This window comes from Danio aesculapii, chromosome 6, assembly GCF_903798145.1.
Source record: "Danio aesculapii chromosome 6, fDanAes4.1, whole genome shotgun sequence".
NCBI lineage: Eukaryota > Metazoa > Chordata > Actinopteri > Cypriniformes > Danionidae > Danio > Danio aesculapii.
In genome coordinates, this window is record NC_079440.1 from 56776235 (window position 1) to 56803059 (window position 26825).

Below are 26825 nucleotides of genomic sequence, written 5' to 3' on the forward strand. Positions count from 1 at the left end.
TCATAAAGGTTTATAACCACTTGAGGGTGATAAAATAGTAAATTTAGATTTTTCTGTGAACTTATTGATGCATAAACTTTAAATGAGTTCAAATATCTAAATGTTAATAACATGAAATAAGTTTGTTGGATTGTAAAGTAAATTTGCATACAGCTACGAATGAAGGTGGTTGTGAAACGTACGAGGAACTACTTTATAGTCAATGATGATTTAATAACATTTGTGGTTTCTCTTATAGGATACCGGTGTGAACCAGATCGCAAGTTGATTAAAAGACATCGAGACTTGTGACGACAAAGATCCTGCATTTGAGCTCAGGTATCAGGTAAAGTGTTTGCTTTCATATTTAATCTTCAGGCTGTGCAAAAAAATCCATTACAAAAGTCAAAGAAGCTATCTATCACAAAGAACATGCATGTCTTGAAGCTAAAAAAACTAAATACACAATTTTTCTTAATGCGTTAATATATACACTCACCGGCCACTTTATTAGGTACATCTTACTAGTACTAGGTTAGACCTCCTTTTGCCTTCAGAACTCACTTAATCCTGTGCCATAGATTCAACAAGGTACTGGAAATATTCCTCAGATTTTGCTGCAGATTTGTCGGCTGCACATCCATGATTCGAATCTCTCGTTCCACCACATCCCAAACTTGCTCCGTTGGATTGAGATCTGGTGACTGTGGAGGCCATTTGAGTACAGTGAACTCATTGTCATGTTAAAGAAACCAGTCTGAGATGATTCGCGCTTTATGACATGGTGCGTTATCCTGCTGGTAGTCGCCATCAGAAGATGGGTACACTGGGGTCATAACGGGATGGACATGGTCAGCAACAATACTCAGGTTGGCTGTGGCGTTGACATGATGCTCAATTGGTACTAATGGGCCCAAAGTGTGCCAAGAAAATACCCCCCACACCATTCCACCACCACTACCAGCCTGAACTGTTGATACAAGGCAGGATGGATCCATGCTTTCATGTTGTTGACGCCAAAATCTGACCCTACCATCCGAATGTGACAGCAGAAATCGAGACTCATCAGACCAGGCAATATTTCTTCAATCTTCTATTGTCCAGTTTTGGTGAGCCTGTGTGAAATGTAGCCTCAGTTTCCTGTTCTTAGCTGACAGGAGTGGCACCTGATGTCTACTGCAGCTGTAGCCCATCCACCTCAAGGTTGGATGTGTTGTGCATTCAGAGATGCTCTTCTGTATACCTCGGTTGTAACGAGTGGTTATTTGTATTACTGTTGCCTCTATCAGCTGGAACCAGTCTGAATCAGAACTGTCGCTCACATATTTTCTCTTTTTCTGACCATTCTCTGTAAACCCTAGAGATGGTTATGCGTGAAAGTTCCAATAGATCAGCAGTTTTTGAAATACTCAGACCAGCACGTCCATGCTAAGTTCAAAGTCACTTAAATCCCCTTTCTTCCCCATTCTGATGCTCAGTTTGAACTGCAGCAGGTCGTCTTGACCATGTCTACGTGCCTAAATGCATTGAGTTGCTGCGTCTAGAGCAGTTGGACAGTCTAGAGCAGTTGGACAGGTTACCTAATAAAGTGGCCGGTTATTTAAAGGGTTAGTTCACCCCAAATTTTTAATTATCCCATGATTTACTTACTCTCAATGCATTATAGGTGCAAATGACCTTTTTTTGTCAAACCAATAGTAGAATTTTTAAAAAAATCTTGAGCTTTTCTAGCTCTAAAATGTGAACAGTGAGCTGATTTTTTTATCTAAAAAAGACCCATTAAGTGCATCTATTTGTAATAACAAGTGCCTTGTGCATCTCCAGGGATTAATAAAGGTCTTCTGTAGTATATTTATGCATGTTTTTGTAAGAAAAATATCCATTTACGAACAAGTGGGCGCCCTCGGTCTTCTTCAAATCACACCGCTTCCACATCAAAAACACAATAGGACAGAATCATTTGTTTCAGTGTTAATTTAATCATACAAATGTTCAATTATACATACAGGAAAAGGCTTTTCATATTTTCTCTTTTTCACTGTGCTATCATAGGACTCTACTCAAACTCTCCGCTCAGTCATACACCATGCCAACGGTGCAGAAAACCCAACAGATCAAACAAAGAAAAAGAAAAATCAAAAAAGACGTAATGCAGCAATGATATCAATCACACATCTCACATGCATAAGCAACACCAAAAAATAAAAATCCAGAGCGTAATTATAAACGGGAAAGAAAAGGCTGTGAAGTGTGCAGCGCCTGGGATGAGGACATTCACTAATAACAGCTCAGACTGATGAAGCGATACCATCATCCAAATGAGCTGTGCACGGGCCGAGCACGTCAGTTTACTTCGACATTAAACAGCCACCAGTTTCGGGACATTTACTTCTTTTCTGCTTCGACTGCGAGTGCAACTTTTGTGGAATATGAAAGGGACTTTTCCCCCTTAAAACACTGCATAGATCGTTTGCAATGTAAGCCACAGCAATTCTAGAAATCCGGACGCAATGTCAGTATCGGTAATGGCAAAATCTTCCAGGTGCATAGAAATCAGACAAACGGACAAGAATTGCCTGACGAATTCAATTCAGCAGGAGCTGCTGACACTTATCTCGTTTGCCTTGAAGCAAAGGTCAATTTAGATCGGTCATCGATTTGCATACTGCTTGAGGACAGCCGGCCATTTATTGAAACGCTTTCATCCTTATTGTAGTAAACAGACCGATGAAGAAATGTCATTCATGTTTTTTAAATCGCAGCTAAACAAACGGTGAGTAAAAATGGTGGATATATTTAGCAAGATATAAACGTCCACGAAGCCTTCCATCATACCAAACACAGAGGCACGATTTAAACCAAATAAACTCCACAAACACTTTCTTTCTGCGCTAAAATATTATTCGGAGCTTGTCAGCTCAACCATTTCGCAATAACTCAGGAACACATATTAAAAGAATATTTTTGGTTAAATGCAATAGCTTAAACAAACATTTGGTAGCTTAAGTTGGTAACACTTTACAGTAAGGTTGCATTAGTTAATGTTAGCGCATTTACTAACATGAGCGAACAACACACTACAGTATTTTCTCACGTTAGTTAACATTAGCTAATGAAAATAGTTGTTTGTTGCAAGTTTGAACTCACAGTGCATTAACTAATGTTAAAAGGCATGCATTTGGATGCTAATAATGCATTAGCAAATGTTGAATTATGATTAATAAATGTTGCATTGTTTATAATTAGTTCATGCTAGTAAATGCATTAGCCAACATTAACTAATGAAACCTTATTGTAAAGCATGGCTGCCCATTCCTGCTCCTGGAGATCTACCTCCCTGCAGAGCTCAGCTCCAATCCTGATCAAGAACAACTAGTGTGTATGATCAACATGGCAGCTGAACTCTGCAGGAAGGTAGATCTCCAGGATTGGGCACCCCTGATGTAAAGTGACCAAATAACCAACCCCCCAAAAAGAGTGTTTAGGGAATTGTACAATAGAAGTTATCGCCATGTAAAACTCCCAATTGTAGACATATATAAACGTCAATGCATTTTCAGTTCAGTTTTATTGTAGAGGTACAAATCTCAATTATTTTCCATCACACCACATGCACTTAACCCAGAATATTCCTTTAAAATGAACTCACACACACACACACACACACACACACACTCACACGCGCTTTCCTCTCATTAAAACACCCTCAGCTCATTTAAAACAGCTTAATACCATCGTAGGTCTAGGTGAAGAACAGAAACGTATGATTTGGGAAAAGAAAGATCCAATGTGCTTGCCAACTCTTAGGTCAGTAAACAAGGGAACCAAAGCCACATCCGCTTACTATCATCTCAGATGGATTGTGTCACCAACATCAGCACTCTAGAACAACATCAATGTAAACAAATATGACAACAGCAACTAGATAGTAAGGTCATCTCTGACAACAGCTATGACTTGACCTGTGGTGGCAGTACGGATGTATACTTCAATAGAAATGAGACATAATCTGCTCATGTATGCTGTACAGGTTTGCTGGGTTTTTCTGTTACCGAATCCAGAGCAAGAACAAACGCGTGATAAAATTAGCTAGCAGAGGACCACATGAAATCGTTTGTCTACCAATTACACACCTCCAAGTAGGCACACTGACCTTTTGTTGTTTTTTTAGTGATCACTTTGTAAAGAAAAAGTCAAGGAACATTGATGGAAAACTACTTGACAGGCATTAATTCTTTGTTGATGGCTTTTGTGCATTGCTGAAACACTCAGTCGCACACATATTGAGGTGATTCTTGCAAAAAAGAAAGGAAAAAGTGTCAAGAACAAACCCCAGTCACGCTTTACAGCAAATCCAGAGACATTAGGAATTATACTTTGCTTAAAAGACAATCAAGTGTATCATTTAAAGGGGTTGTTCACAGTAAAATGATCATTTACTCACTCTTGTTCTTATGTTGAACACAAGAAGATATTTTGAAAAATGCTGGTTGCTGGGACTCACTGACTTCCATAGTAGGAAAAAAAATGCAATGGGTGCCAGCATACTTCAAAATATCTACTTGTGTTCAACAATAGAATCAAACTCATAGGTTTAAAATCACATGAGGGAGAATAAATGATTTTTTGGGGGTAAACTATCCTCTTAATTTGTCCGTGTTTGACGTTATGTATTATTTAAATGATAAATTATAAGTACATTGCGTTTACTTGGTTGTATTTCCATCAGTCTGATAAAAATAGTGCAATAGGTTTTTAAAAAAGCAATACAATCATTTAATTTAAAGGTGAGAAACAATGGGAATTACACACACATACACACAAAGATCAGTTATATAATGGAAATTTGTTATGAGAAATGTCATGAGGTAAAACTATTTTAAAATCTCCAAAATAAAGTGTAATATTCTTCATGCAAAGTATAATTTTGATGCCATTTCTGCTGATTTGAGTGTGAAACGTGACCGGCGATTCACTCAAAAGATTCATTCATCCACCGCTCTGCCTCTTTCTCTCGTGTACTCACACATACACACACACACACACACATCTGAATTTACTGTTGTAATGTGACAATACGGATCAAAAAAAGGTGTATTTTTTCCATTATATCTCTTTAGAATTTCTAGCACTCGTCTAAATCTAGCATTCACACATGCGTAACTCAGGTGTTGGTTCAGTATTGATTTGGAGCCAAACAGATTTGTCCACACATTTATGTGATGTTGTGATGCATCGGAGGGGAGAAGGAGGGTCACCAAGTCTTTAGAGTAAATCCGTTCCTTCTCTCACTGAAACCCAGAAAAGGGCAAAAGCAGCAGCTCTGATGAGCCACCAGGTGGTTTCTGTATCTTAAGACTGTCCAAACGGGAAGGGTCCATTAATGCCCTGGGAAGAAACAGAAAGAGTGAGATGAAGAAATTGTGCTTGAATAAACTGTAGACATTCCTACCAAAAATGTTTTAAATCAATTTGTTTATTTTCAATTTCTGTTTAACATAAAAAAGATTTTAACCACAGGGGTTTTAATTACTGATTTCTTTTATCTCTGCCATGATGACAGCACGTAATATTTGACTTGATATTTTTCAAGATATTAGTATCCAGCTTAAAGTGACATTTAACGGCTTAATTAGGCAAGTTATTGTATAACAGTGGTTTGCTCAGTAGACATTCCAAAAAATATTGCTTAAGGGGCTAATAATATTGAAATTAAATTAATTTAAAAAAATATTATTCTAGCCAAATTAAAACAAACCAGACTTTCTTCAGAAAAAAAAATATTGTCGGAAATAATGTGACAAATTCCTTGCTCTGTTAGACATCATTTGGGAAGTATTTGAAAAAGAAAAACAAATTCGCAGAAGGGCTAAAAATTTTTTACCTTGAACTTGGCTGCACGACATTGGAAAAATCTGAGATTGCAATATTTTGTTTTGCTGATATAGATAGACAGATAGACAGATAGACAGATAGATAGATAGATAGATAGATAGATAGATAGATAGATAGATAGATAGATAGATAGATAGATAGATAGATAGGGAGGGTGGAAGTAGGTAGATAGATAGATAGATAGATAGATAGATAGATAGATAGATAGATAGATAGATAGATAGATAGATAGATAGATAGATAGATAGATAGATAGATAGATGGATAGACAGATGGATAGATAGACAGATGGATGGAGATAGATGGATGGATGAATGAAGAGAGAGATAGATAGATAGATAGATAGATAGATAGATAGATAGATAGATAGATAGATAGATAGATAGATAGATAGATAGATAGATAGATAGATAGATAGATAGATAGATAGGGTGGAAGTAGGTAGGTAGGTAGGTAGGTAGATGGATAGACAGATGGATGGAGAGAGAGAGAGAGAGAGAGAGAGAGAGAGATAGAGAGATAGATAGAGAGATAGATAGATAGATAGATAGATAGATAGATAGATAGGGTGGAAGTAGGTAGGTAGGTAGGTAGGTAGATGGATAGACAGATGGATGGAGATAGATGGATGGAGAGAGAGAGAGAGAGAGAGAGAGAGAGAGAGAGAGAGAGAGAGAGAGAGAGAGAGAGAGAGAGAGAGAGAGAGAGAGAGAGAGAGAGAGAGAGAGAGAGAGAGAGAGAGAGAGAGAGAGAGAGAGAGAGAGAGAGAGATAGATACTGGGATGAGTCTTTTTCTATGCAATGCATCTGCATAAAGTATAATAATCTACGAGCATATATAAATGCGACAGATCAAGAATCAGCATTAAATAAACAGTGCTTTATGGTTTCTGGAGAGGGTAACAGTAATCAAGTGGTGAAATTGAACAATCAAACATGAAATAACATGGTCGTCCCTGTATAAATTAGGGTTGGGCGATGTTGACCAATTTGGCATCATACAATGTCTAATGTGACATCGTGATGGACGATGTCATCGTCGTCATAGGTGGCGGTGAATTAATTATTTATGAAAAATTAAATAATGTATGTGTGATCAGGTGATGAGTGTTGTCAGTGGTATAGTGTGGACAGAGAGATCTTTTCAGAAACGCTAGATGAAACGCCAGTGTCCATGTGGATCTTTTTAAAATGCCATTTTAAAACTAGGACGTATTAGTGTAAATGGGGCCTAAGTGTGTATTTATCGCGAGAGGGTTGCTGCTGCGAAGGGGGCGGGGCAGAGGATTGTGATGCCGGCTCAGCATTGTAATGTCTATCGGCCATCAGCGATGACGTAGTCTATCAACCCAACCCTAGGATAAAAATATATATTTTGAAATAGTTTAATAATATCTTTATCTTTTAATCCCTAATAAATAATCTAATCCTGCGATGTGACTATTCCAGATACATACTTTGCGATTTAGATGCTCAAACAACATATTGTTCAGCCATACTTCAACTCTATATTTTTAACAAATTAAAGGCATCGTTCACCCAAAAAGGAAAATTCTGCCACTTTACTGATCCTCCACTTGTTTCAAACCCGTTTCTTTCTTCAGTTGAACACAAAAGAAGATAACTGGATAGAGGTTAGAAACCAGTAACCATTGACTTCCATAGTATTTATTTTTCCTGCTATGGCTGTCAGTGGTTAACATGTTCTAAGGATTTCCAAGGAGAGTATATTTTCATTTTGTGGTTAAACGTTCTCTTTAATACTGATTCATAATTCGTAAATCCCATAGTTAACTTTTCTTGTCCATGTTGTTTTAATCGATAACACTTCATCAGACATAATATAAGGTCTACTCTTTCAAATTCTGCCCATTTTATCAGGAAATCCAAACAATAGGAGCTGTTTTTCACTCTGAAGTGTCATAACTGGCATATAGAAGTCTGTTTAAATGTCATTATTCCTCCCTCTTTGCTACTAGCAGTTATAACAACAAATAACTACACGTCTCATTAGGCCTGTCACGATAGCTATTTTTGTTGTACGATATTTTGCAGCAAAATACATTGCAACAAATGATATTATTGTCATTTTTGACAATATATCATCACGATGCAAGTATACACTTCCAAAGAACACATAATATTTTATTTTTAAGAATATTTCATTTAATTAAAGTCATTTAACTATTTAATAATTAAAGATTGGGGTCAGAAAACGCATATCCTAAATAAATAATAATAAATGTTAACACAAAAGTGCAAGGTAAAAGGTAACAGAGGCTGTGATATCTGCTACCAGATCTATTTTCAGCTGTCAGACACCCACATGAAAACATACTACAGTAATTTATAGTAAATATTATAGTGGTTTTTTAAATCATACTGATACCTTCAATAGAGATAGAGAGGCTGTAAATCAGCTAAAGTTTAGCTAGAATTGGTTTTTATGTATGGGCGATTGCATCGCCAAAAATGATTGAGCTCATGTCCACGTGTGAAAAGTCCACATATTGATTACTGACAGGCCTACATCTCATGTAATCACTCAACCATTTGTAAACAAGCTTGTAAACAACGTCACATAGCACATGTTTACCTCAGGATTCATTTAGTGTCCACAGCTTAATACTACAGGAAACAACACCAGAAAAGAGCATTTTTCTAAATATTTGCTCTTTTCTTGGCTTATATGCTCATATTTGATTGAATCTGTTAGAAATGTCTGAATTATTTAATACATGTAATTATTAAATATATTAATATATGCCTTTCTACCATAGTTTACAACAACCTAGTGAACAATATCTCAATTTAAACCATTAAAAATGGTATTAAAAAAGTCACAAGAAAATAAATAAATACATTTTAAAAGAAACATGAAAATCAACAGAATCTACAAAAAAAAAATTGATCAATTATGAATTTTTAAAAAATCATTACAGCTCTAGTTACTGGGTTTATATGGTGTTTTGCATATTTCATTACACCAAAAACAAAAAGGACAGCAAATATTAGGTCCCTTCTACAATGCAAGTCTCTGGGATTAATATAATTATTGCCTCACAGTTCAATTATTATTGTTTAGTTTAAATCTGATGGGTAATCTACACGCAACACTTGGTTTTACAGAAATATTTGATGCTCAGATTTTAAGGCACCTACATTTTCAACTTGGGGAATATGTTTATGCTATGGGTTGGCTTTGAGTTTTCAGAAGTAACTTGGTTGACTGGTTATTAACTTTTGTGCATTGGTTCACATGTTTGCAAGGAACTCCATCTTGTGGCCGAGAGGCAAATTTTAACCCCCTCAAGCGCCTATTAAACAGACTGACATTCACAGATGCAAACCCTGATGCTAACAAACACTTGAACACAAAACCACAAAAGTGCACAGGGTTAGGAGATCACATGACTTTTTAAAAAAACATTTGCCTTTTGACATTTGATATGCATCTCAATATCCATTTCTGAAACTATTTAAATAGTGTTATTGTAAATTATACAAGCAAACCAATAAAACCATTTAACTTGGTTAGAAAGTTAGTGTAAAGTTAGGTTAAAATAGCAAAGTCTGCAAGCAATAACAATATTAATTTTCATAATTATAATTTATAAGCACCAATGTTAAAATACACTATTGTAAATGGCTAAATTTATCTACATTTCCTATCAATGCATAAATTATATAATGCGTGCTAGGCATGGGACGATAACCATTTTCAAGGTATACCATGGTTTGGGAAAGTCAAGGTTTTTAAACCGGCAAATTTTTCTGTAATACCGTTCTTAAGGTATGTGTACGATTTTTTATTTACATTTTTCAGTTTTTTTGGACAACAGTATCTCCAGAAGAAAAAAAATATCCTAAGATGCCGTTTTTAATTGTAAAGAAATCTGTGTTTTGAAACTAATGAAGACAGCAGAAACGCTAGATGAAAGGCCAGTGTCCACGTGGATCGTTTTCTTTTTAAAATGCCATTTTAAAACTAAGACGTATTAGTGTAAATGGGGCCTAAGTGTGTGTTATTGTAAATTATACAAGCAAACCAATAAAACCAATTAACTTGGTTAGAGAGTTAGTGTAAAGTTAGGTTAAAATAGCAAAGTCTGCAAGCAATAACAATATTAATTTTCATAATTATAATTTATAAGCACCAATGTTAAAATACACTATCGTAAATGGCTAAATTTGAAGACTAATGAAGACAGCAGAAGTCAATGATTCATTTGAATTATTGAGCCTGACATGTTTTCTGCTCCAAAATATCACAAATCTTTTAAAAATTAAATATATTGTTTTCAAAAAGGAAAAAAGTTTTTGCTTTTTACCCAGAAATTTTAAAAGAAGATATTTTAGAGCAGTAATCACAATACCCTGAGATTTTTATCCAAGGTTATCATACCGTCAGAATCTTATACAAGCACATGCCTAATGCGAGCACTATTCAAATTTGTGAGTGCTGGCACACTAAATTAGTTATATTTATAAGATGTAAATTATTCACACAGATGTTTTCCAATCAAAGACCCTATTTGAACAGTCAAAGACAAGGAAAATTAGACATTGTGAAACCTGATGGCCAATTAAAAAGTGAATTAAAATGAGTAGGACTAATAAACACTGCAAATTTCATGTGAATGTTGCCCAGGCCTACATCATCTACATGATTTTCTAACACAATATCAGCTAAAGAAATAGGGTGAACAGGACATTTGGATGTTTTAAGGGCCCTCGGGTGTATCTAAAACTACTTCTTTTGTATAGTATTAAGTCAACCACAAAGCTCAACAGTCAGCAAAAACGTCAGCAAGAGCCACTGAGCATTTTCTGAGAATCTGGATGGAAATTTAGTTCAGGTTTTTCCAGTTAACCAATGAAATCGTGCTGGAATATATGTTGTCAGTTGGGTCTAGAACTATTTGGTCTCTTACAATTAATCTATAGTTAAAATATTTTTGCATAATCACTCAGTATGTTCATTTTGTCATACTATTCAGTTAATATTGCTAAGAGTATTTCTGAAATATTGCCACGTTGGAGCACATAAAAGCTAAATAAAACCCCGGGTAATAATATTACATTTTGTAAACGCTTTAAATGATTGACATTTCTGAGCAAATATATTTGGGATAAAGAGATTTTTGTGTCTGCATCAAAAACAAGTGAACAAAAGAGACTTGATATATGTAGAAGAATCTAAATTAAATGGAGGTATTTAATCATTCAGCTTTGTTAAAAAAGACTGAATTTATGTGAACATAATCCATCCCAGCGTGATGCATGCTGTATTTACAATCATTTTGATTAATTTACAGAATACCAGCTGAATTAAAGTACTGACAAAATGTAAAAATGTTTGAATAGTGGTGAAAAAATAGCATTATCAAACAACTGTAAAAACATGCTACTAGTTTAATTAACATCAGTCTCTCTTTCTTGCGACTTTTAAAAGTACAAAAAAAGGTTTAGCTTCTTTCCCCATTAATTGCAAAGTTTAACACATATGTTGCATATAAAAAAATATATAAATTAAGGCTGCGCTATATATTGTTTCAGCATCGATATCGCAGTGCGATCATTCGCAATAGTCACATCACAGGATTTGCAATATTGAGTTTGTATTATAAATTTATCATTTGCATGCGTTTTCGATGCATGCGATTGTATAATCATTTCAATAGCATTCAGGCGTAAGAAACTGAACCATCTGTGACTAACAACGATTCATTTTATAAATAATTTTTATTTTTATTATTCAGTTACTGGCGATCTGGTGAAATTTAATTCATATTGCAATATATCACAAAATTAAAAAAAATATTGCAATGTTAGATTTGACCAATATCATGCAGCCGTAATATAAAGATAAGAGATCACTTATACACTAAGATTTTCTGGATATATTAGATATGGGCTTTTTATGGACATTTTATTCAATATAATTGCCATGTTTCAGGAATGTTTTAGAAAATGACAGTTGGTGAGAATAAAAATAGCTTTTAATTGATGTGATTAAAAATGAAAGTTATTCTATCAAACACTTAGATGTATTTTCTAAAGTTACAACACATTTAATTGTAAAATGAATAAAAACACAGTGAACATAAAATATCTGCATTAAATACTAATGCATCTGCATTCATGTAATAGATAGATTTACCTAAAAATCAAAGCATATAAAATTGATTTTTAAAAATTGATTTTAGATTTTAAATGCTTGAAAACATTGATTATAATGAGTAAAACTGACAGATAGCTGAAAATCATAATAAAGTGTTTTAGGGCAGCACTGTGATGCTTATTTTGCCATTATCTTATGGTCTACATTAAGGGGACTTATATGTTTTTTTTTTTTTTTAAGAAGTAAACTACTTAAAGCATGTTTCCACGATGGAGGGATTTCACCTTTCCAAATATTATTGATCACAGGCATAAAAACTAGTATGTGAGGCCAGAACTTCTTGAAAAACTCTAATGGGAAACCATCTGGACTAGGGACCTTCCCATTCGGCATTGACTGAAACCTACTCCACTGAAAACGGGGCATATAGGATAGAACGATCTTGCTCAGAGCATAAAGGTAAAGTAATATTACTTAAAAAACAGCAATGTCAGAGTCCATCGCTTTTAATTCAGAACTATATAATGATTTATGAAATTCCTTAAAAGTACCATTCATAACTAGAGGGTTCAGTTGAAATGATGCCATATATATTCCGTATCATATTAATTGACCTGTCGTTGTTTTGATTCTTTAATTCAATTCAATTCAATTCACCTTTAACTGGTATGCTAGTAATCGATTAGATTTATTGCCGAATTCATAACATTTTTGTTTGGTAAAAAGCAGAAGCTTCTGAACATGGGAGGTATGATCCAGATTTAATTTAGCTCTTGCATTTACCAGTGCTTTGAAAATAGGGCTGTGCGATTTGGGGAAAATATCTAATTGCAATTTTTTTGACAGATATTGCAATTTAGATTTGATTTGCGATTTAATTTTTTAGTAAAGCTTCAGCTCAATCACACTCCTCATATAGCCACCTGTGGTGCTTTTTAGGTGCTGGTTGTTGTATTACCTTGTGCTGTGGCAATAATTCTGCGACATCTATTACAAATGACCTGTTTTAGTTCGGTGTCCTCGACTTCGAAACCAAAATATTCCCATATTACTGACGTCCTGTTTTTCTTTGATATTAATTAATCTGTTAATGTTTCTAAAGCAGCAGACGTCTTCATCCCGCTTGCCACTTTCCTGCTTGTTTTTTTTTTTGTATTGTGGGAGTTCTGCATAGTTCTGTTGCATTATTCTGATTGGGCAGAATGAAAGTGCGCTCACTTAATTGGCTAGTAAGACTGTCACACACAGACGGCAGTCATGCATTTGCTCTGGGTGGGGGAAATTGAATATATATTCATATCGCAGCCTCTTGTGATTAGCTAATAGCAACGTTTCAAATTGCGATTGCGATTAGATTTTGATTAATTTCACAGCCCTAGTTTGAAAGTGATGCTTATTTTAATGTCTCCTCCAATTATTCCTGCTATCGACCTTATTCTTCAATCTGGAAGTGCGCTCGTCTTTGCGATTGTTTTAGAACTTCCGATTCAGTTGCCTATGAGAGAAATGACTAAGGATAATAAACGGCAGAAAACGATGAACACACTTGTTTGTAGAGCAAGTAGTTTAAAGACTATAGACAAAGCAGAATATTATAATAAGAAATTTGCAACAGCAGCAGAACGGGCTATTTTTAACATCCAAAAATGAATGGAAGTGAATGAGACCAGAAGTCTCAAACCAAAAAGATTTAAATGGCTGCGCCCGCTCGTACGCAAAGAATAAGGTCAATAAATATGTCTTGATATATAAAATACTGCATTACGTTACATTTTCAGTCTTGTAAATCAATGTAAAAGTGCATGGAAAACATTATTTTTATATATTTTTCGATTTACTAAACTTTCATTGTTTTGATACTTTAAAAAGAAACTTTGTCTTTGACCCATACACAGAAGAGGCATTTACTGATGTATCAAAAGGCTGTTTTAGCGATATCGTGTTTGTGGGATAGGAGAAAGGTGTAACCAAACACAGTGAATCATCACAATGCTCTTTTCTTTAGTTGGATGTCACAAAACAGGGCAGTGAACAAAAAGGTGACGCGCTGTTGTGAAGTGACCTTCTGTGCTGAGAGCTCACACGGCGGTCAGCACACTGACAGGCTTCCAGCGCAGACTTTTGGCATGAAAGGAAGATTTTCAGAGCCTGCTGTGTGTTTCATCTTGGTTTTCTGAACTGAGTCTTGTACAGGACAATCTTTGCTTGACCTATTCGCTTAGCTCTGAAAACAATCCCTCAATCGTAAAACATTTGTATCACAGAATTATACTCAAGTTAATGAATGACAGTTGCGATCGTTCATTATTCTGGCATACAACTTGCGCTGAGTGACATATTAAATATTTAGGTCCCACTTTATATTTAGTGGCCTTAACTGATATGTACTTACACAAATTGATCATTTACTACAATGTACTTATTGTGTAAAGACATGTTTTTACACTGATTAAACACCCGCATGTAATTAATTTATGCATTTACACTTGTAGTTGGGTGACATGGTGACGCAGTGGGTAGAGCTGACACCTCACAGCAAGAAGATCACTAGTTCGAGTCCTGGCTGGGTCAGTTGGCATTTCTGTGTGGAGTTTGCATGTTCTCCCCGTGTTGGCGTGGGTTTCCTCCAGGTGTTCTGGTTTCCCCCACAGTTCAAAGACATTTGCTGTAGGTGAATTGGGTAAACTAAATTGTCCGTAGTGTTTGTGTGTGTGTGTGTGTGTGTGTATGTATGTTCTGGTCCTCCAGGTTGAGCATTGTGCTACCAACCCACCTGATAAAATCTAGATGTTACGAAACACCAATATGGTGCGCCTAAATATAAACTTTGATACAAACGACCCTGGGAGTAAGTAATTACATTTCTAATTACACTGCTGACCATCCCTTACACCTTAACCCACCCCAAAACCTGTCCCTAACCTTACCTGTATCCCACCACAAGTGTTCTGCAATACAACTTGAACACAGTAAGCACCATGTATTGATTTTTTTGATGCAAGTGCATAGTTATGGCCACCTGATACAAAGTGGAACTACTTCGATGCCGTTTAGACTACCATACGAAACGACGAGTCTGTATTTCTTTTATGGGTTTAAAATAAGTCTCTCGTCAAGACAGCATTTAATAAATTGTTTGAGACATTATTAGAATATAATTTATTTTTGTGATGTATGCTGAACTTACCATCGTTTTGATTAATTTAAAGAATTACTGCTGTATGAAATTACTGACATTTTAGGAACTGTACTGACACCAAACTTTGGAACAGTAGTGTAAATATAAGTTTTTAACTGGTAAATAACTGGAAAAACTAAATGGCAGTAAATTTATATATGTATATATAATGTATATATATGTATATTATATGTATAAAAATCTCTATCTATCTATCTATCTATATATATCTATCTATATATATATATATATATATATATATATATATATATATATATATATATATATATATATATATATATATATATATATATGTATGTATAAAAATCTCTATCTATCTATCTATCTATCTATCTATCTATCTAAAAAAAAAAGACTAGTGCTGGCCAAAGATTTATCATGATTAATAGCATCCAATATAAAAGTTTATTTTGTCATAATATGTGTGTGTTATGTATATTTATTAAGTATGTTTAATACACACACATGCATACATAGAAACAAAACTATTTTGTTACATATATATTTAATAATATATATAATTTGCATCATATCTATATCTATCTATCTATATATATATATATATCTATATATATCTATATATATATATATATATATATATATATATATATATATATATATATATATATATATATATATAAACATTTTCTCAAATATATGCATACATGTGTGTATTTATATATACATAATAAATATACACAGCACACACATATACATTATGTATATGTATTATGTTTAACAATTTTATTTTGGATGCAATTAATCACAATACCAGCACAAAAAGCACTTAACAATTCTCAGATTTAAAATGTTATTTAATAGCATGCCTTCCAATTGTCACATGAAATTATTGTCAGATTTTTTCAGAAAATGACATTTGGTCAGATTTAATTTTTGTTTTTTAATTTTTCTGAATGTAAATCTGGGTTATTCCACCAAACGTTGATTTACTTCGTAAAAAATTATGAATTGACTTGTATTTTTAAAATTGATAAGCATTTCCATAAAAAAATGAAACAATTTTTTTTATTTCATGCCAAACAAAATCCTGTAAATTACAATATTTTTACTTTAAATCTAGTTTAAAGAGTATAACTATAAATCGCATATCCAGAAAAACTGAGAAAATTCAAGTCATCTATTTTCTTCCAGACTTTTGTGTAATGGACTTTTAATTTCAGCCAGCCTCAGCGCTTCCGGTGAGCTGTCTTTCCATTCTAAAATTGCCATGTTTAAGGTCTGATTTCTTTTAAAATCAGTGATCTTCACTGCCTGATTGATATACAATATAAAGTGGGTCTCAGACCAGACAAGAAGTACTGCATTAAATTCTATTTTCCCCCGCCATGTCATTAAAATATGATTTTACCCCAGTATTTTCAATGAAGATTCTGCGCTTGCCTGCTTATCCTGATGGCGCTTGCAGTCTTTCATCTTGCTTTAGGCTTGAACATCTAAATGAATGGTTCAGTCTATTTAACTGAATGTATGTTAATCACATTACAACATCGAGGCTGTAAAAGGAACCTTATTAAATTAAAAATAGTCACATTAAGCTTTTACCGGAAGTTTATCATTGGCTGAAAAACATTAGCTGTGCATATAGCCCACTTGATTAAACAAGTGCTAAAAGTCCCATTTATCTCTGAGACTCAGATTCAAAAGCAGTTCACTCTATATCACCCAGCTGAACCACACTTCAATCACTGTGCTAAAGTTCACTCAACCCAATTGAAATATTTTAAAGCGGCATACATACCTGGCTGTAAGTCACTACTGATAAGTTGTTTTGGAGACCATTTGGTGTAATATTTACAGAGCTGTGATTGAGTCCATTTTGATCTTGCTGAATGGAGTCCAGTGGGGCCTCCCAGGGGCCCCCGGGGTCTTTTAGATGATCCTCATTGGTGTCCTGCTTGTTCTTCTGTGGTGAGGCGAAAGGGTTGAAGTCTCCCTCCAGACTGCGGTGTGGCTGCGTGTTGAACTCCGTCTTGAAGGAGGATAACTGCTGTGTGACGCCCAGCAGGCCTCCCTCCTCCACACTCAAAATCACCCAGATCACATCTGCACAACAAGAGGAAGCAGGTCAGTCACATGACCCTTAAGTCACTAAAGCTGTAGGGCTAATTAAAACGTATTAAACACTTGAAGTAATGAATAAAACTCATTAAACTCAAAACTTATTAAATAATTGAGGGCGCAATAACCGCATGGAAAATGTGACTTTCTTTAAAAGGGCAATATGTACGGATTTTAAAGTATTAATCACTTTTTGACAGCCAATGTGTAAATAGCTCTTAATGAAGCAAAAAATAACTAAACAAATAAACACAAAAAAAGAGATCTAGGTTATTTATGAAACCCTGAAGACTAATTTACATGGAAAATCAAAAATGCTTCTCTTGAGTTGTACGGCTCATGAAATAAATAGTGTTTTTTTTTTATTTAATGCTTGTTTTCTGATTATTTTGAAAAGCCAGAAGGGTTTGGTCACAATCGACTACAAAACTAAAAATCTTCTTGTGATGCAAAAGTACAAAATAAATAGATTATTGTAATTAGGAGACTGAGTATTCCACCTGGGGATACTCTTCCCGAGGCCCTCAGACTATACAGAGCCACTGATTCGTTCCAAGACCAACGACGAGATGATCCCAAGGTTTTTATATCCTGGACCAGGCCGAATCCTGAGCAGCTACTGTGATGGTCATGGAGGAGTGGAGAACATGAGACTGATTCCTGTGACGCTCCAGAGACAGACGAGTCTTCGCTGAGGCCAGCTACCAGCCTCCGCCACTGAGACTGCAGCTCTGCACAAGACGTTTGGCCAGCGGAGAAATTAAAATGGTCGTGCCCAACTGAGCCTGGTTTCTCTCAAGGTTTTTTTTCTTCACTTCCACCTTTAGTGAAGTTTTTTTCCCTCTCCGCTGTCGCCACTGGCTTGCATGTTTCGGGATCTGTAGAGCTGCGCATCGTTGGATTTGCTCTTCAGTATTTGGACTCTCAGTAGTGATTATTAAACCACACTGAACTGAGCTAAACTGAACTGAACCTAAACACTACAAACTGAACTACACTGTTCCTATTTACTGTGACCTTTTATGTGAAGCTGCTTTGACACAATCTACATTGTATAAGCGCTATACAAATAAAGGTGAATTGAATTGAATTGAGTATTAAACTTTCAAAGGTTAAGCTCAACTCTCTCCTAATACAACAGACATTCATTGTAATAAATGATTAATTTAAGACTCAGTGAGCTTCAAAACTGAAATGCTAGCATGGGAGGTGCATCCAAAACAGCGTGCAGTGGACAACTCATGTTCATGCTCTTCTGTGTGCGTGTAAGGCACTCAAACTGTGCGCATGACATGGGAAAGTATCGCAGGTGAAGCAAGCATTGCGAGCTTCTGTTTACAGTAGCAAGTTGGCATGACAACAGTTTTATTTGACTGCAACATGATGGAACAGTTTGTGAGAGATGCATCTCATGTTTTCAGATGCAAAAACGCGTTCATTTTGAATGGACCCTCAGTTGTTGCACTGCTCTGGTCTTTTTTTGGCCAACTCCGGTGACTGGCACAACTGGTCTGTATTGGAGCACATGCACTAAACAGTGACCGTTTGGGACGAATACATATATAGTTACAGCTCTAGTGGAAACTGAATCAGAAAGCTTCAAAACAGCATTCACTGCTTGAATTCCTTTAAAATGTTCAGAATTTAATACACAAACCTTAAGGCTGATTTATACTTCTGCGTCGATTGATGGGCCTGACCCACGACTCTCGTCTTGCACGTAGTGGTGCATTTATACTTCTGTGTGCTGTTTGTGTTGCTCTGCAATAACACCTCCGAAACGCTAGCTGGCAGTGTCAAGTTACTTCACGGGCGTTTTGTTTTTTCTGAATGCTACATTAATGTATGAGTAGCTAAAACTCACTCATTCAGGAGGCGGGAACCAGCGGACGTGCAACAACTTTAATCAGAAGGTAAACACAAAACAAAAGATTCCATCTGGAGCTTCTTCATGGGACTTGACACTTGTAAACGCTCACTCTTTCGGAATCACAGCTCTCAGCACCGGCCACATTCATCACCGATACCAAGCCGACCAATCACAGAGCTTGTGCTACACGTCGTTGTGATGTGTAGTTACATTTTCTGAGAGAGCTATGTGACCGCATGAAGAGTGCATATGCGTGTGCTTGACGCACAAGTATAAATCAGCCTTTAGTTTAACTGAAAGTAATAGAAATGATTATTGGACAGGAGTTTTTTTTGGAAGGTGGAAGTTTGTTTTTTTCACACATAAAATTAAACAACATAGACTAAAAGCTTGGATTTAAGAATATTGGTTCATAAGATATGTTAAAATGTCCCAAGTTAAAAATGTAGATATGTAAAACTAGAAGTTTCACATTAAGTTTCTTAATTGCAGTGGGTAAAACAATAGTGCATGTGTTTGGTAAGAGTGTGTACCTAATAAGAACACCCACTTCAACCCACTTTATCTGGCACAAATGTAAACTCTTGAACCCTAACTTTGGACATAACTATTTAAAATCTGAGAAATTGACTTTATAATCATCATTTGCATCTCACCTCCGTAGAAAAGTCCTGTTGCTGTGCACATTCTCCACTGGCCCTGGTACATGCCAGGAACGGCTGGACTGCGCATCTGCACACTCACGTCTGAGATTTCCTGAGGGTCCAGAGACCGCACCATCACCATGTTCACATGACCAAACTGATCCCCGCCCACATACTTCAGACACACACCTGGGGGCCACGACTCTGTACCTGCAATGCATGATGACAGGAATGACAAACAGAAGGATTATTTTAAGTCGTTTGGAATGCAGTGAGACGCTGTCTAATATTTTGCAGAACAGATCCAACACTTTTGACGCTCATAAATTATCATAAAAGTCCTCGTGCTGCAGGTATTAGGATGTTTGCTGAAGATGTAGCTGAAGTGCAGAGTGGGGTTTGCGTCTTTAATAAACTATGACAGTTTGTGTTTTTAAGAAGTACGAATGATTAATAAATCCATATGAAACAGTCCCTTAAGTGACGTCGCATCTTTGGTTTTGGGCTCAGGCGCACTTTGCACTGACACTGCAAGTGAACCGCGCCAAAGCCCAACCAAACTGCGCTTTGGCACACTTCTTTCAACCAGGCCAGGGCTGGTCAACTAAACAGCGCCGGAGCCCGATTCGAAGCACTCACACTTGTCAAACAAACCAGGAAACACGCCTGGGCACAGTTTGGATAGCATAGTGTAAGTGCACCCTAAGCTAGTGGGCATACGTCTCTTTTAAAACCATGGTCTCGGATTGGTTTATGGTTTCAAATACTTGCCGATACCGGTATTTCCGATACTAGTATCGATATTGTAACAACCCTAAAATTATTATTCCCGTAAAACCAAAACAAAAAGGAAAAATACAAACATTTACATTTAATTTCGACATTAAATGCATTCCAAAACCATCCCACAAGTAGCCAACAGCATTGGTATCATATCTAATTTTTGTTCGTCCATACAAATAGCATCATTAAAGTCTTCATATACAAGCAAAACAAGAAAACTCTGACCTGTGTTCTGTATCCTCCATGTCTTTGTGAACGGTGTGTCAGGAGGAACAGACTCCCCCTCTCCAATCGTCACGTCTTCCACAAAAGACATTGATGGCGTGTTGATGTTTGGACTCTCAAAGTCATAATAAGCACCAATAGCTGCTTGAAGGTTCCTGATAAGACATGTATATAGACCAATCAACATAGGAGATTTGAAGAGATTTAAAGACTATTTAATAACTAAGAGTTAAATAGCCAACAATATTCAAAATTACTGAGGTAAAGCTGGATTTATATTCACAGTCATTCATTTTTAAGCAGTGACAACGTATATTACATTTTACCCTATATTATATGCTATTTGAATATTCGGTCTGAATTTGCATGTAAGAATGACTTCAAAACAACATTAGCACTATTTAATTGACTGCGAACAATGTTGTACTTTGATAGTCATTGGCTTCAGATAGGATTTACCTATGTACTTTTCTGAAATTGTATTATTAAGAAGAATGTCAGAATGTGCGATTACAAAACCAACTTTACACCAACTTCAAAAATTTCCAATGGTAGGTTTATAACTTAGCCAACATAGCAAGCTTGCGCCTTTAAAGTTCTGCCATAAAATATTTTAAAAGGTTTTAATTGTTTATATCCAAAAATAATTTGCACATTTCAAAAAAGCTGTTGAGAAAATTGAGGTAAATTTGGTTTTATATTCGCACGTGCGTTCATTTCTGAACAGTGACATGTTAACTATACTGTTTACCACACTACATTGAATATTCGGTCTGAAATCACATGCAAGTATGACTTTAAAACAACATTAGCACTATTTATGTGACTGGACAGTGTTGCACTTTGATAAACACTGGCTGCTAAAATTATTTCACTATTTAGAATTGGCAAATAATACTTTTCTGAAATTATATTAATAAGGAGAAAGTCTAAATGGGCAATTAAAAAAACAACTTTACCCCGATAGCTCATGTCAGTCCCAAAGCTACTGACTAACTCAAATCTAAATATATGTATAGAGATAGCTATTAGACATTATATATGGACATGATGGAATACAATATCAAGCTTGCGCCTTTAAAGTTCTGCCATAAAATATTTTACAATTTTTACTGTTCATATCCAAGATTAATTTGCACATTTCAAAGAAGCTGTTGAGAAAATAGAGGTAAAGTTGGTTTTATATTCGGACATTTGTTCATTTTTGAACAAGAACACGGTAACTAAAATGTTTACCACGCTACTTTGAATATTCAGTCAAAACAACATTAGCACTATTTATGTGACTGAACAATGTTGTACTTTGATCGACATTGGCTGCTAATAAGATTTCCCTATTTAGAATTAGCGAAGAATACTTTTCTGAAAATTATATTAATAAGGAGAAAGTCTGAATGTGTGAATATAAAACCAACTTTGCCCCGATAGTTTGAGGTAAAGTTGGTTTTAAATTCGCACATTCATTCCTTTTTGATCAAGAACACGGTAGCTAAATTAGTTTACCACGCTACTTTAAATATTCAGTCTGAAATCACATGCAAGTATGACTTCAAAACAACATTAGCACTATTTATCTGGCTGAACAGTGTTGTACTTTAATAGTCATTGGACGTTAATAAGATTTTACTATTTAGAATTAGCAAAGAATACTTTTCTGAAATTATATCATCAAGGAAATATTCTGAATGTGTGAATATAAAACCAACTCAGGTTCAAAACAAAAGAAGGGAGGGACAAAGTTGTGTTGGCCTGAGTGCAAGACCTCAGATGAAAGTACACTGGTGTATTACGTAACTCTGGAGAAAACTTTACAATAGACCTCCCGTTACACCAGACAACAAATGTACGCATAAAAGCAACATATAAACATCCAATAAGCGCTTATTATAACCGAAAACTAATATATCACTCTCACGTAGCATAACTATGTTTTGGAAGAGTCGTGACTGAGCAACATTAGACAATGTCTGTGTTTCTAAACATTCTGAGCTCCCTACCTATACAGCTTTTTGAATGCACGGTGACTGTCAGCAACATTTCAGGTCAGTAAACCCCGAAATGCTGTTTACATAGGGAACTCACAAGGTTTTAAAACACAGCCAGTGTAGTAGCGAGATGCTAGCACAAACAAGCTACATGTTTGACACCTGAAATAAAGAAACCAGCAGCGCTGTTTGTGAACATTTTGGGGGGGAAGTGTATTTACAGATACTATCTGTCTAAAATATAACTCATAGAGTGCATGTGAGTCGAAACACTACATTTGCTGTCTTTGTAAACAGTCATTTAGCCATTAGCTTGTTGTGTTTTTCGCCTTAGCTCCATTTAAACTCCTCTGTGCTCGTGACAGCTGTTGTCGCGATGCTATTTTTGACATGCAAGACACTTTAAAGCAAGAAATCGCAGCGGTGAACTCGTTGAGTTCAGTTGAGCAGTAGGCCGCGGCCGAGTCCACGGACTCACCAGTTGGTCATGTCCAGGAAGAAGGCGCAGCCAGCCGGGTTGAGCTGAAATCCCAGCAGCCTCTGGAACTCCGAGATGAGGACATCTTTATCCGTGGTGCCCATGCAGCTGAATTTTTGCATGAGCTCCTGATCCAGGTCTATGTCCATGCCCTCCATGAGCATGCGGCTGTCCCGGGGATAAGTTTTAATTGAGTCCGAGGCCTTCTCCAGTCATAACAAGCGACCCGATAACAAGCTCAGTACGCATGGCTGCGGGCGGGGGCGTGACGTCACGCGCGACGTAACCGTGGCGCAGGTGAACGTCAGCTGTTGCTATTCGGCGCGTCGTAATCTGGATCTTTCTTTAGGAGATATTGATATTATTAAAACAAAGTTATACTAATAAATATATATGATATATTATAACAGGTAATACAGTTATATATATATATATATAATAATTTAAAATGGACCAATGTATTCATAAATATAAATTGGAAAAAAGCTTGGCTTATAAATATATTGTATAAATAACAAAGTAAAAGAAGTTACATTTAAACATTTTACATTGTATATATCCAGCTAAAGAGGTTTTAGAGAGATTTAATTTAGATATTGATTATTCCTGTGAGTTTTGTTGCATGGAAAAGGAATCTATTGTCCTTTTGATTTGTGATTGTATATACACAAGGATTTTCTGCGTGGATGTGAAAACTTTCTTTGAAGGAAAACAAATATTGTATTCAAGTCACAATAGTTTGATATCTGCATTTATTATGTCATCACATGCAAAAAATATACCTTTTTAGTACAGCATTTTCATTATTATAGGAAAGTTTCATATACATTAAAAAATGGACTGCATCAAAGCCAAATTTTGTTCACTTCCTTCGAGAGACTAAGAACTACTGCACAAGTTTGGAGAACATTATTAATAAAAAAAGCAAAGAAGACTTGTAATATTTTTAAGGAATATAAGATTTCTATATTCTGTATGTTTTTTTATGCACACTCTGGCATATACTTTTGTATAAGACAAAACTGCATTCAAAATGGTAAAAAGCCTTGGAGAAACAATTGATGACCAACTAAACTTCTCTGAGCACATTTCTAGAACTGCTCGATCTTGCAGATTCGCACTCTATAACATCAGAAAGGTCTGACCCTTCCTATCTGAATATGCAGCTCAACTCATTGTTCAAGCTCTTGTTCTCTCCAAACTGGATTATTGCAACTCTCTACTAGCCGGGCTTCCAGCTAATTCTATCAAACCTCTTCAGCTGCTTCAGAACGCAGCAGCACGAGTGGTCTTTGATGAACCCAAAAGAGCACATGTCACTCCGCTACTCACCCGTTTGCACTGGCTGCCAAATCAAATTCAAAGCTCTGAGGTTTGCTTACAAAGCGACCTCTGGCTTTGCTCCTTCTTATCTGCTCTCACTTCTGCAGATTTATGTGCCCTCCAGAAACTTGCGTTCTGTGAATGAACGTCGCCTCGTGGTTCCATGCCTAAGAGGGAAGAAATCACTTTCCCGAACTCTCGCATTCAATCTGCCCAGTTGGTGGAATGAACTCCCTAACTACATCAGAACAGCAGAGTCACTTGCTGTCTTCAAGAAACGACTAAAAACGCAACTGTTTAGTCTCCATTTTCCTTCCTAATCTACAACTGCCTCTCTGGCTATACCACTAACTGTACTCTCTCTCTCTCTCAAAAAAAAAACAACATTACTAATGCTTTGCTTCTTAGACTTTACACACCTGAAACTTGTCTATAGCACTTGTTCACTGCTGCTCTTATAGTTGTGTAAATTGCTTCCTTGTCCTCATTTGTAAGTCGCTTTGGATAAAAGCGTCTGCTAAATGACTAAATGTAAATGTAAATGTATATTACTGTATAATTCTGTATTTGTTGTTAATAAAAAAAATCTGGATCTTTCAAACGATATGTACTAGGGGAGAGCGGAGCACAAAGTAACACGTTTTGGTTTTAGCCAAATAATGAACAAAGTAATTGGGTTAGACAAACCATATTTTTTACCAACAACACACAAGCCTCTCATACAAATGAGCAGTGGTTGGTTGTATGTTCGCCGAACCCATGGTTTCCGTGCAGTATTGCCAAAAGTGCCAGGAGTAAAAATGTTACTATTTACCCCACCAGTGGGGCAAGTTGTAACAGACAGAGGGTTCATTGTAATGCTTAAAAGGTCAGATTTCACACAGTTAATTAAATTTGTGTTTACTTTAATTAGTAGCTATATTTCCTCAGCACTTAGCTCAATTTATTTATTTTCTACATAGCACAGTATGTTTATTTATTCATTTATCTACTGGATAAACACATTTGGATTTATTTGCATTATTATCCATTATTATACAATGCATTTATTTGCATTATTAGAATAAAAATTATTTTTGTCTATTAAAAAAATATTTTCTGTTGGCACCAATAGCCTAGTGGTTAGTGTGTTGACACATAGCACCAATGTGCTTGTGGCGACCGGAGTTCGATTCCCGGCTCGAGGTCGTTTGCCGATCCTTCCCCTATCTCTGCTCCGCACACTTTCCTGTCTGTACAATCTCCACTGTCCTATCCCAATAAAGGTGAAAACCCCTAAAACATAATTATAAAAAAAATATATATATATATATATATTTTCTATTAAAAAACATTTTTAGTTCTCAACATCACACTCAAAATTCAAAAATGATTTTGTTAATTTAATTGGTGTCCAACAGTGTGTCACGGATTGGCCAGGCTCTTCCACCAGTATCACGCAACGAGCACCATCACCTGAGTTCTAATCACGCACAGCTGCACCCAATCACTCCAACTCACTACAAAAGCACATACCTCACATCACTCAGTGGCCAGGCTCGTTCCAGCGAAGCGGACTCATAGATAGTACCTCCTGGTATTCTCTATCTACTTAACTCGTCTCTTGTACTTACCTGATCTCTGTTTCCTTCCAGTCTGTCCAGCGTTCCCGGTGTCCTGTTAGAGTTGTGTGTCGTCAGTCTGTCTTTCCCGTAAGCCCTCTGGTGTGTGCATTCGGTCTTCCTCAGTGTCTGTCATCCATCCTGTCCCAAAGGAGTATCAGCTCAACCGAACATCATTCACTTCCCCATAGTAATCCTTTTGTGCTCCGCTGTTAAAATAAACATCACTCATCATTTTCTCACCTTGTTTGTCCGTCTGCTTCCCTAACAGTGTGTGGCTTATAACCAGTGGCCGACTTGTGTGGCTTATAACCAGTGATTTGGGGGCCCTAAGTAATTTCAGGTATGGGGCCCTAGCATTATTGAAACTGTTTGTTAAAAAGTGCGTGTGTACAGTTGAAGTCAGAATTATTAGCCCCCCTGTTTATTTTTTCCCCCCAATTTCTGTTTAACGGAGAGAAGACATTTTTTACATTCACATTTCTAAACATAATAGTTTTAATAACTCATCTCTAATAACTGATTTCTTTTATCTTTTCCCTGATGACAGTAAATAATATTTGACTAGATATTTTTCAAGACACTTCTTGAAAATTTTCTTGCTCTGTTAAACATCATTTGGGAAATATTTAAAAAAGAA

The 26825-nt window shown here is 36.0% G+C and overlaps 1 protein-coding gene across 1 annotated transcript; it reads right to left on the reverse strand.

Annotated features, from left to right (window-relative positions):
- Nucleotides 1-1938: 1938 nt before the first annotated feature.
- On the reverse strand, nucleotides 1939-23536 carry ilrun (inflammation and lipid regulator with UBA-like and NBR1-like domains). The gene is made up of 5 exons (XM_056460584.1): nucleotides 23262-23536; nucleotides 20799-20953; nucleotides 19803-20000; nucleotides 16957-17261; nucleotides 1939-5367 (listed from the first exon to the last, which is right to left on the reverse strand). The coding sequence occupies exons 1-5, from the start codon at nucleotides 23423-23425 to the stop codon at nucleotides 5332-5334; spliced, it is 858 nt and encodes a 285-aa protein (XP_056316559.1). The 5' UTR covers nucleotides 23426-23536; the 3' UTR covers nucleotides 1939-5331.
- Nucleotides 23537-26825: the final 3289 nt, after the last annotated feature.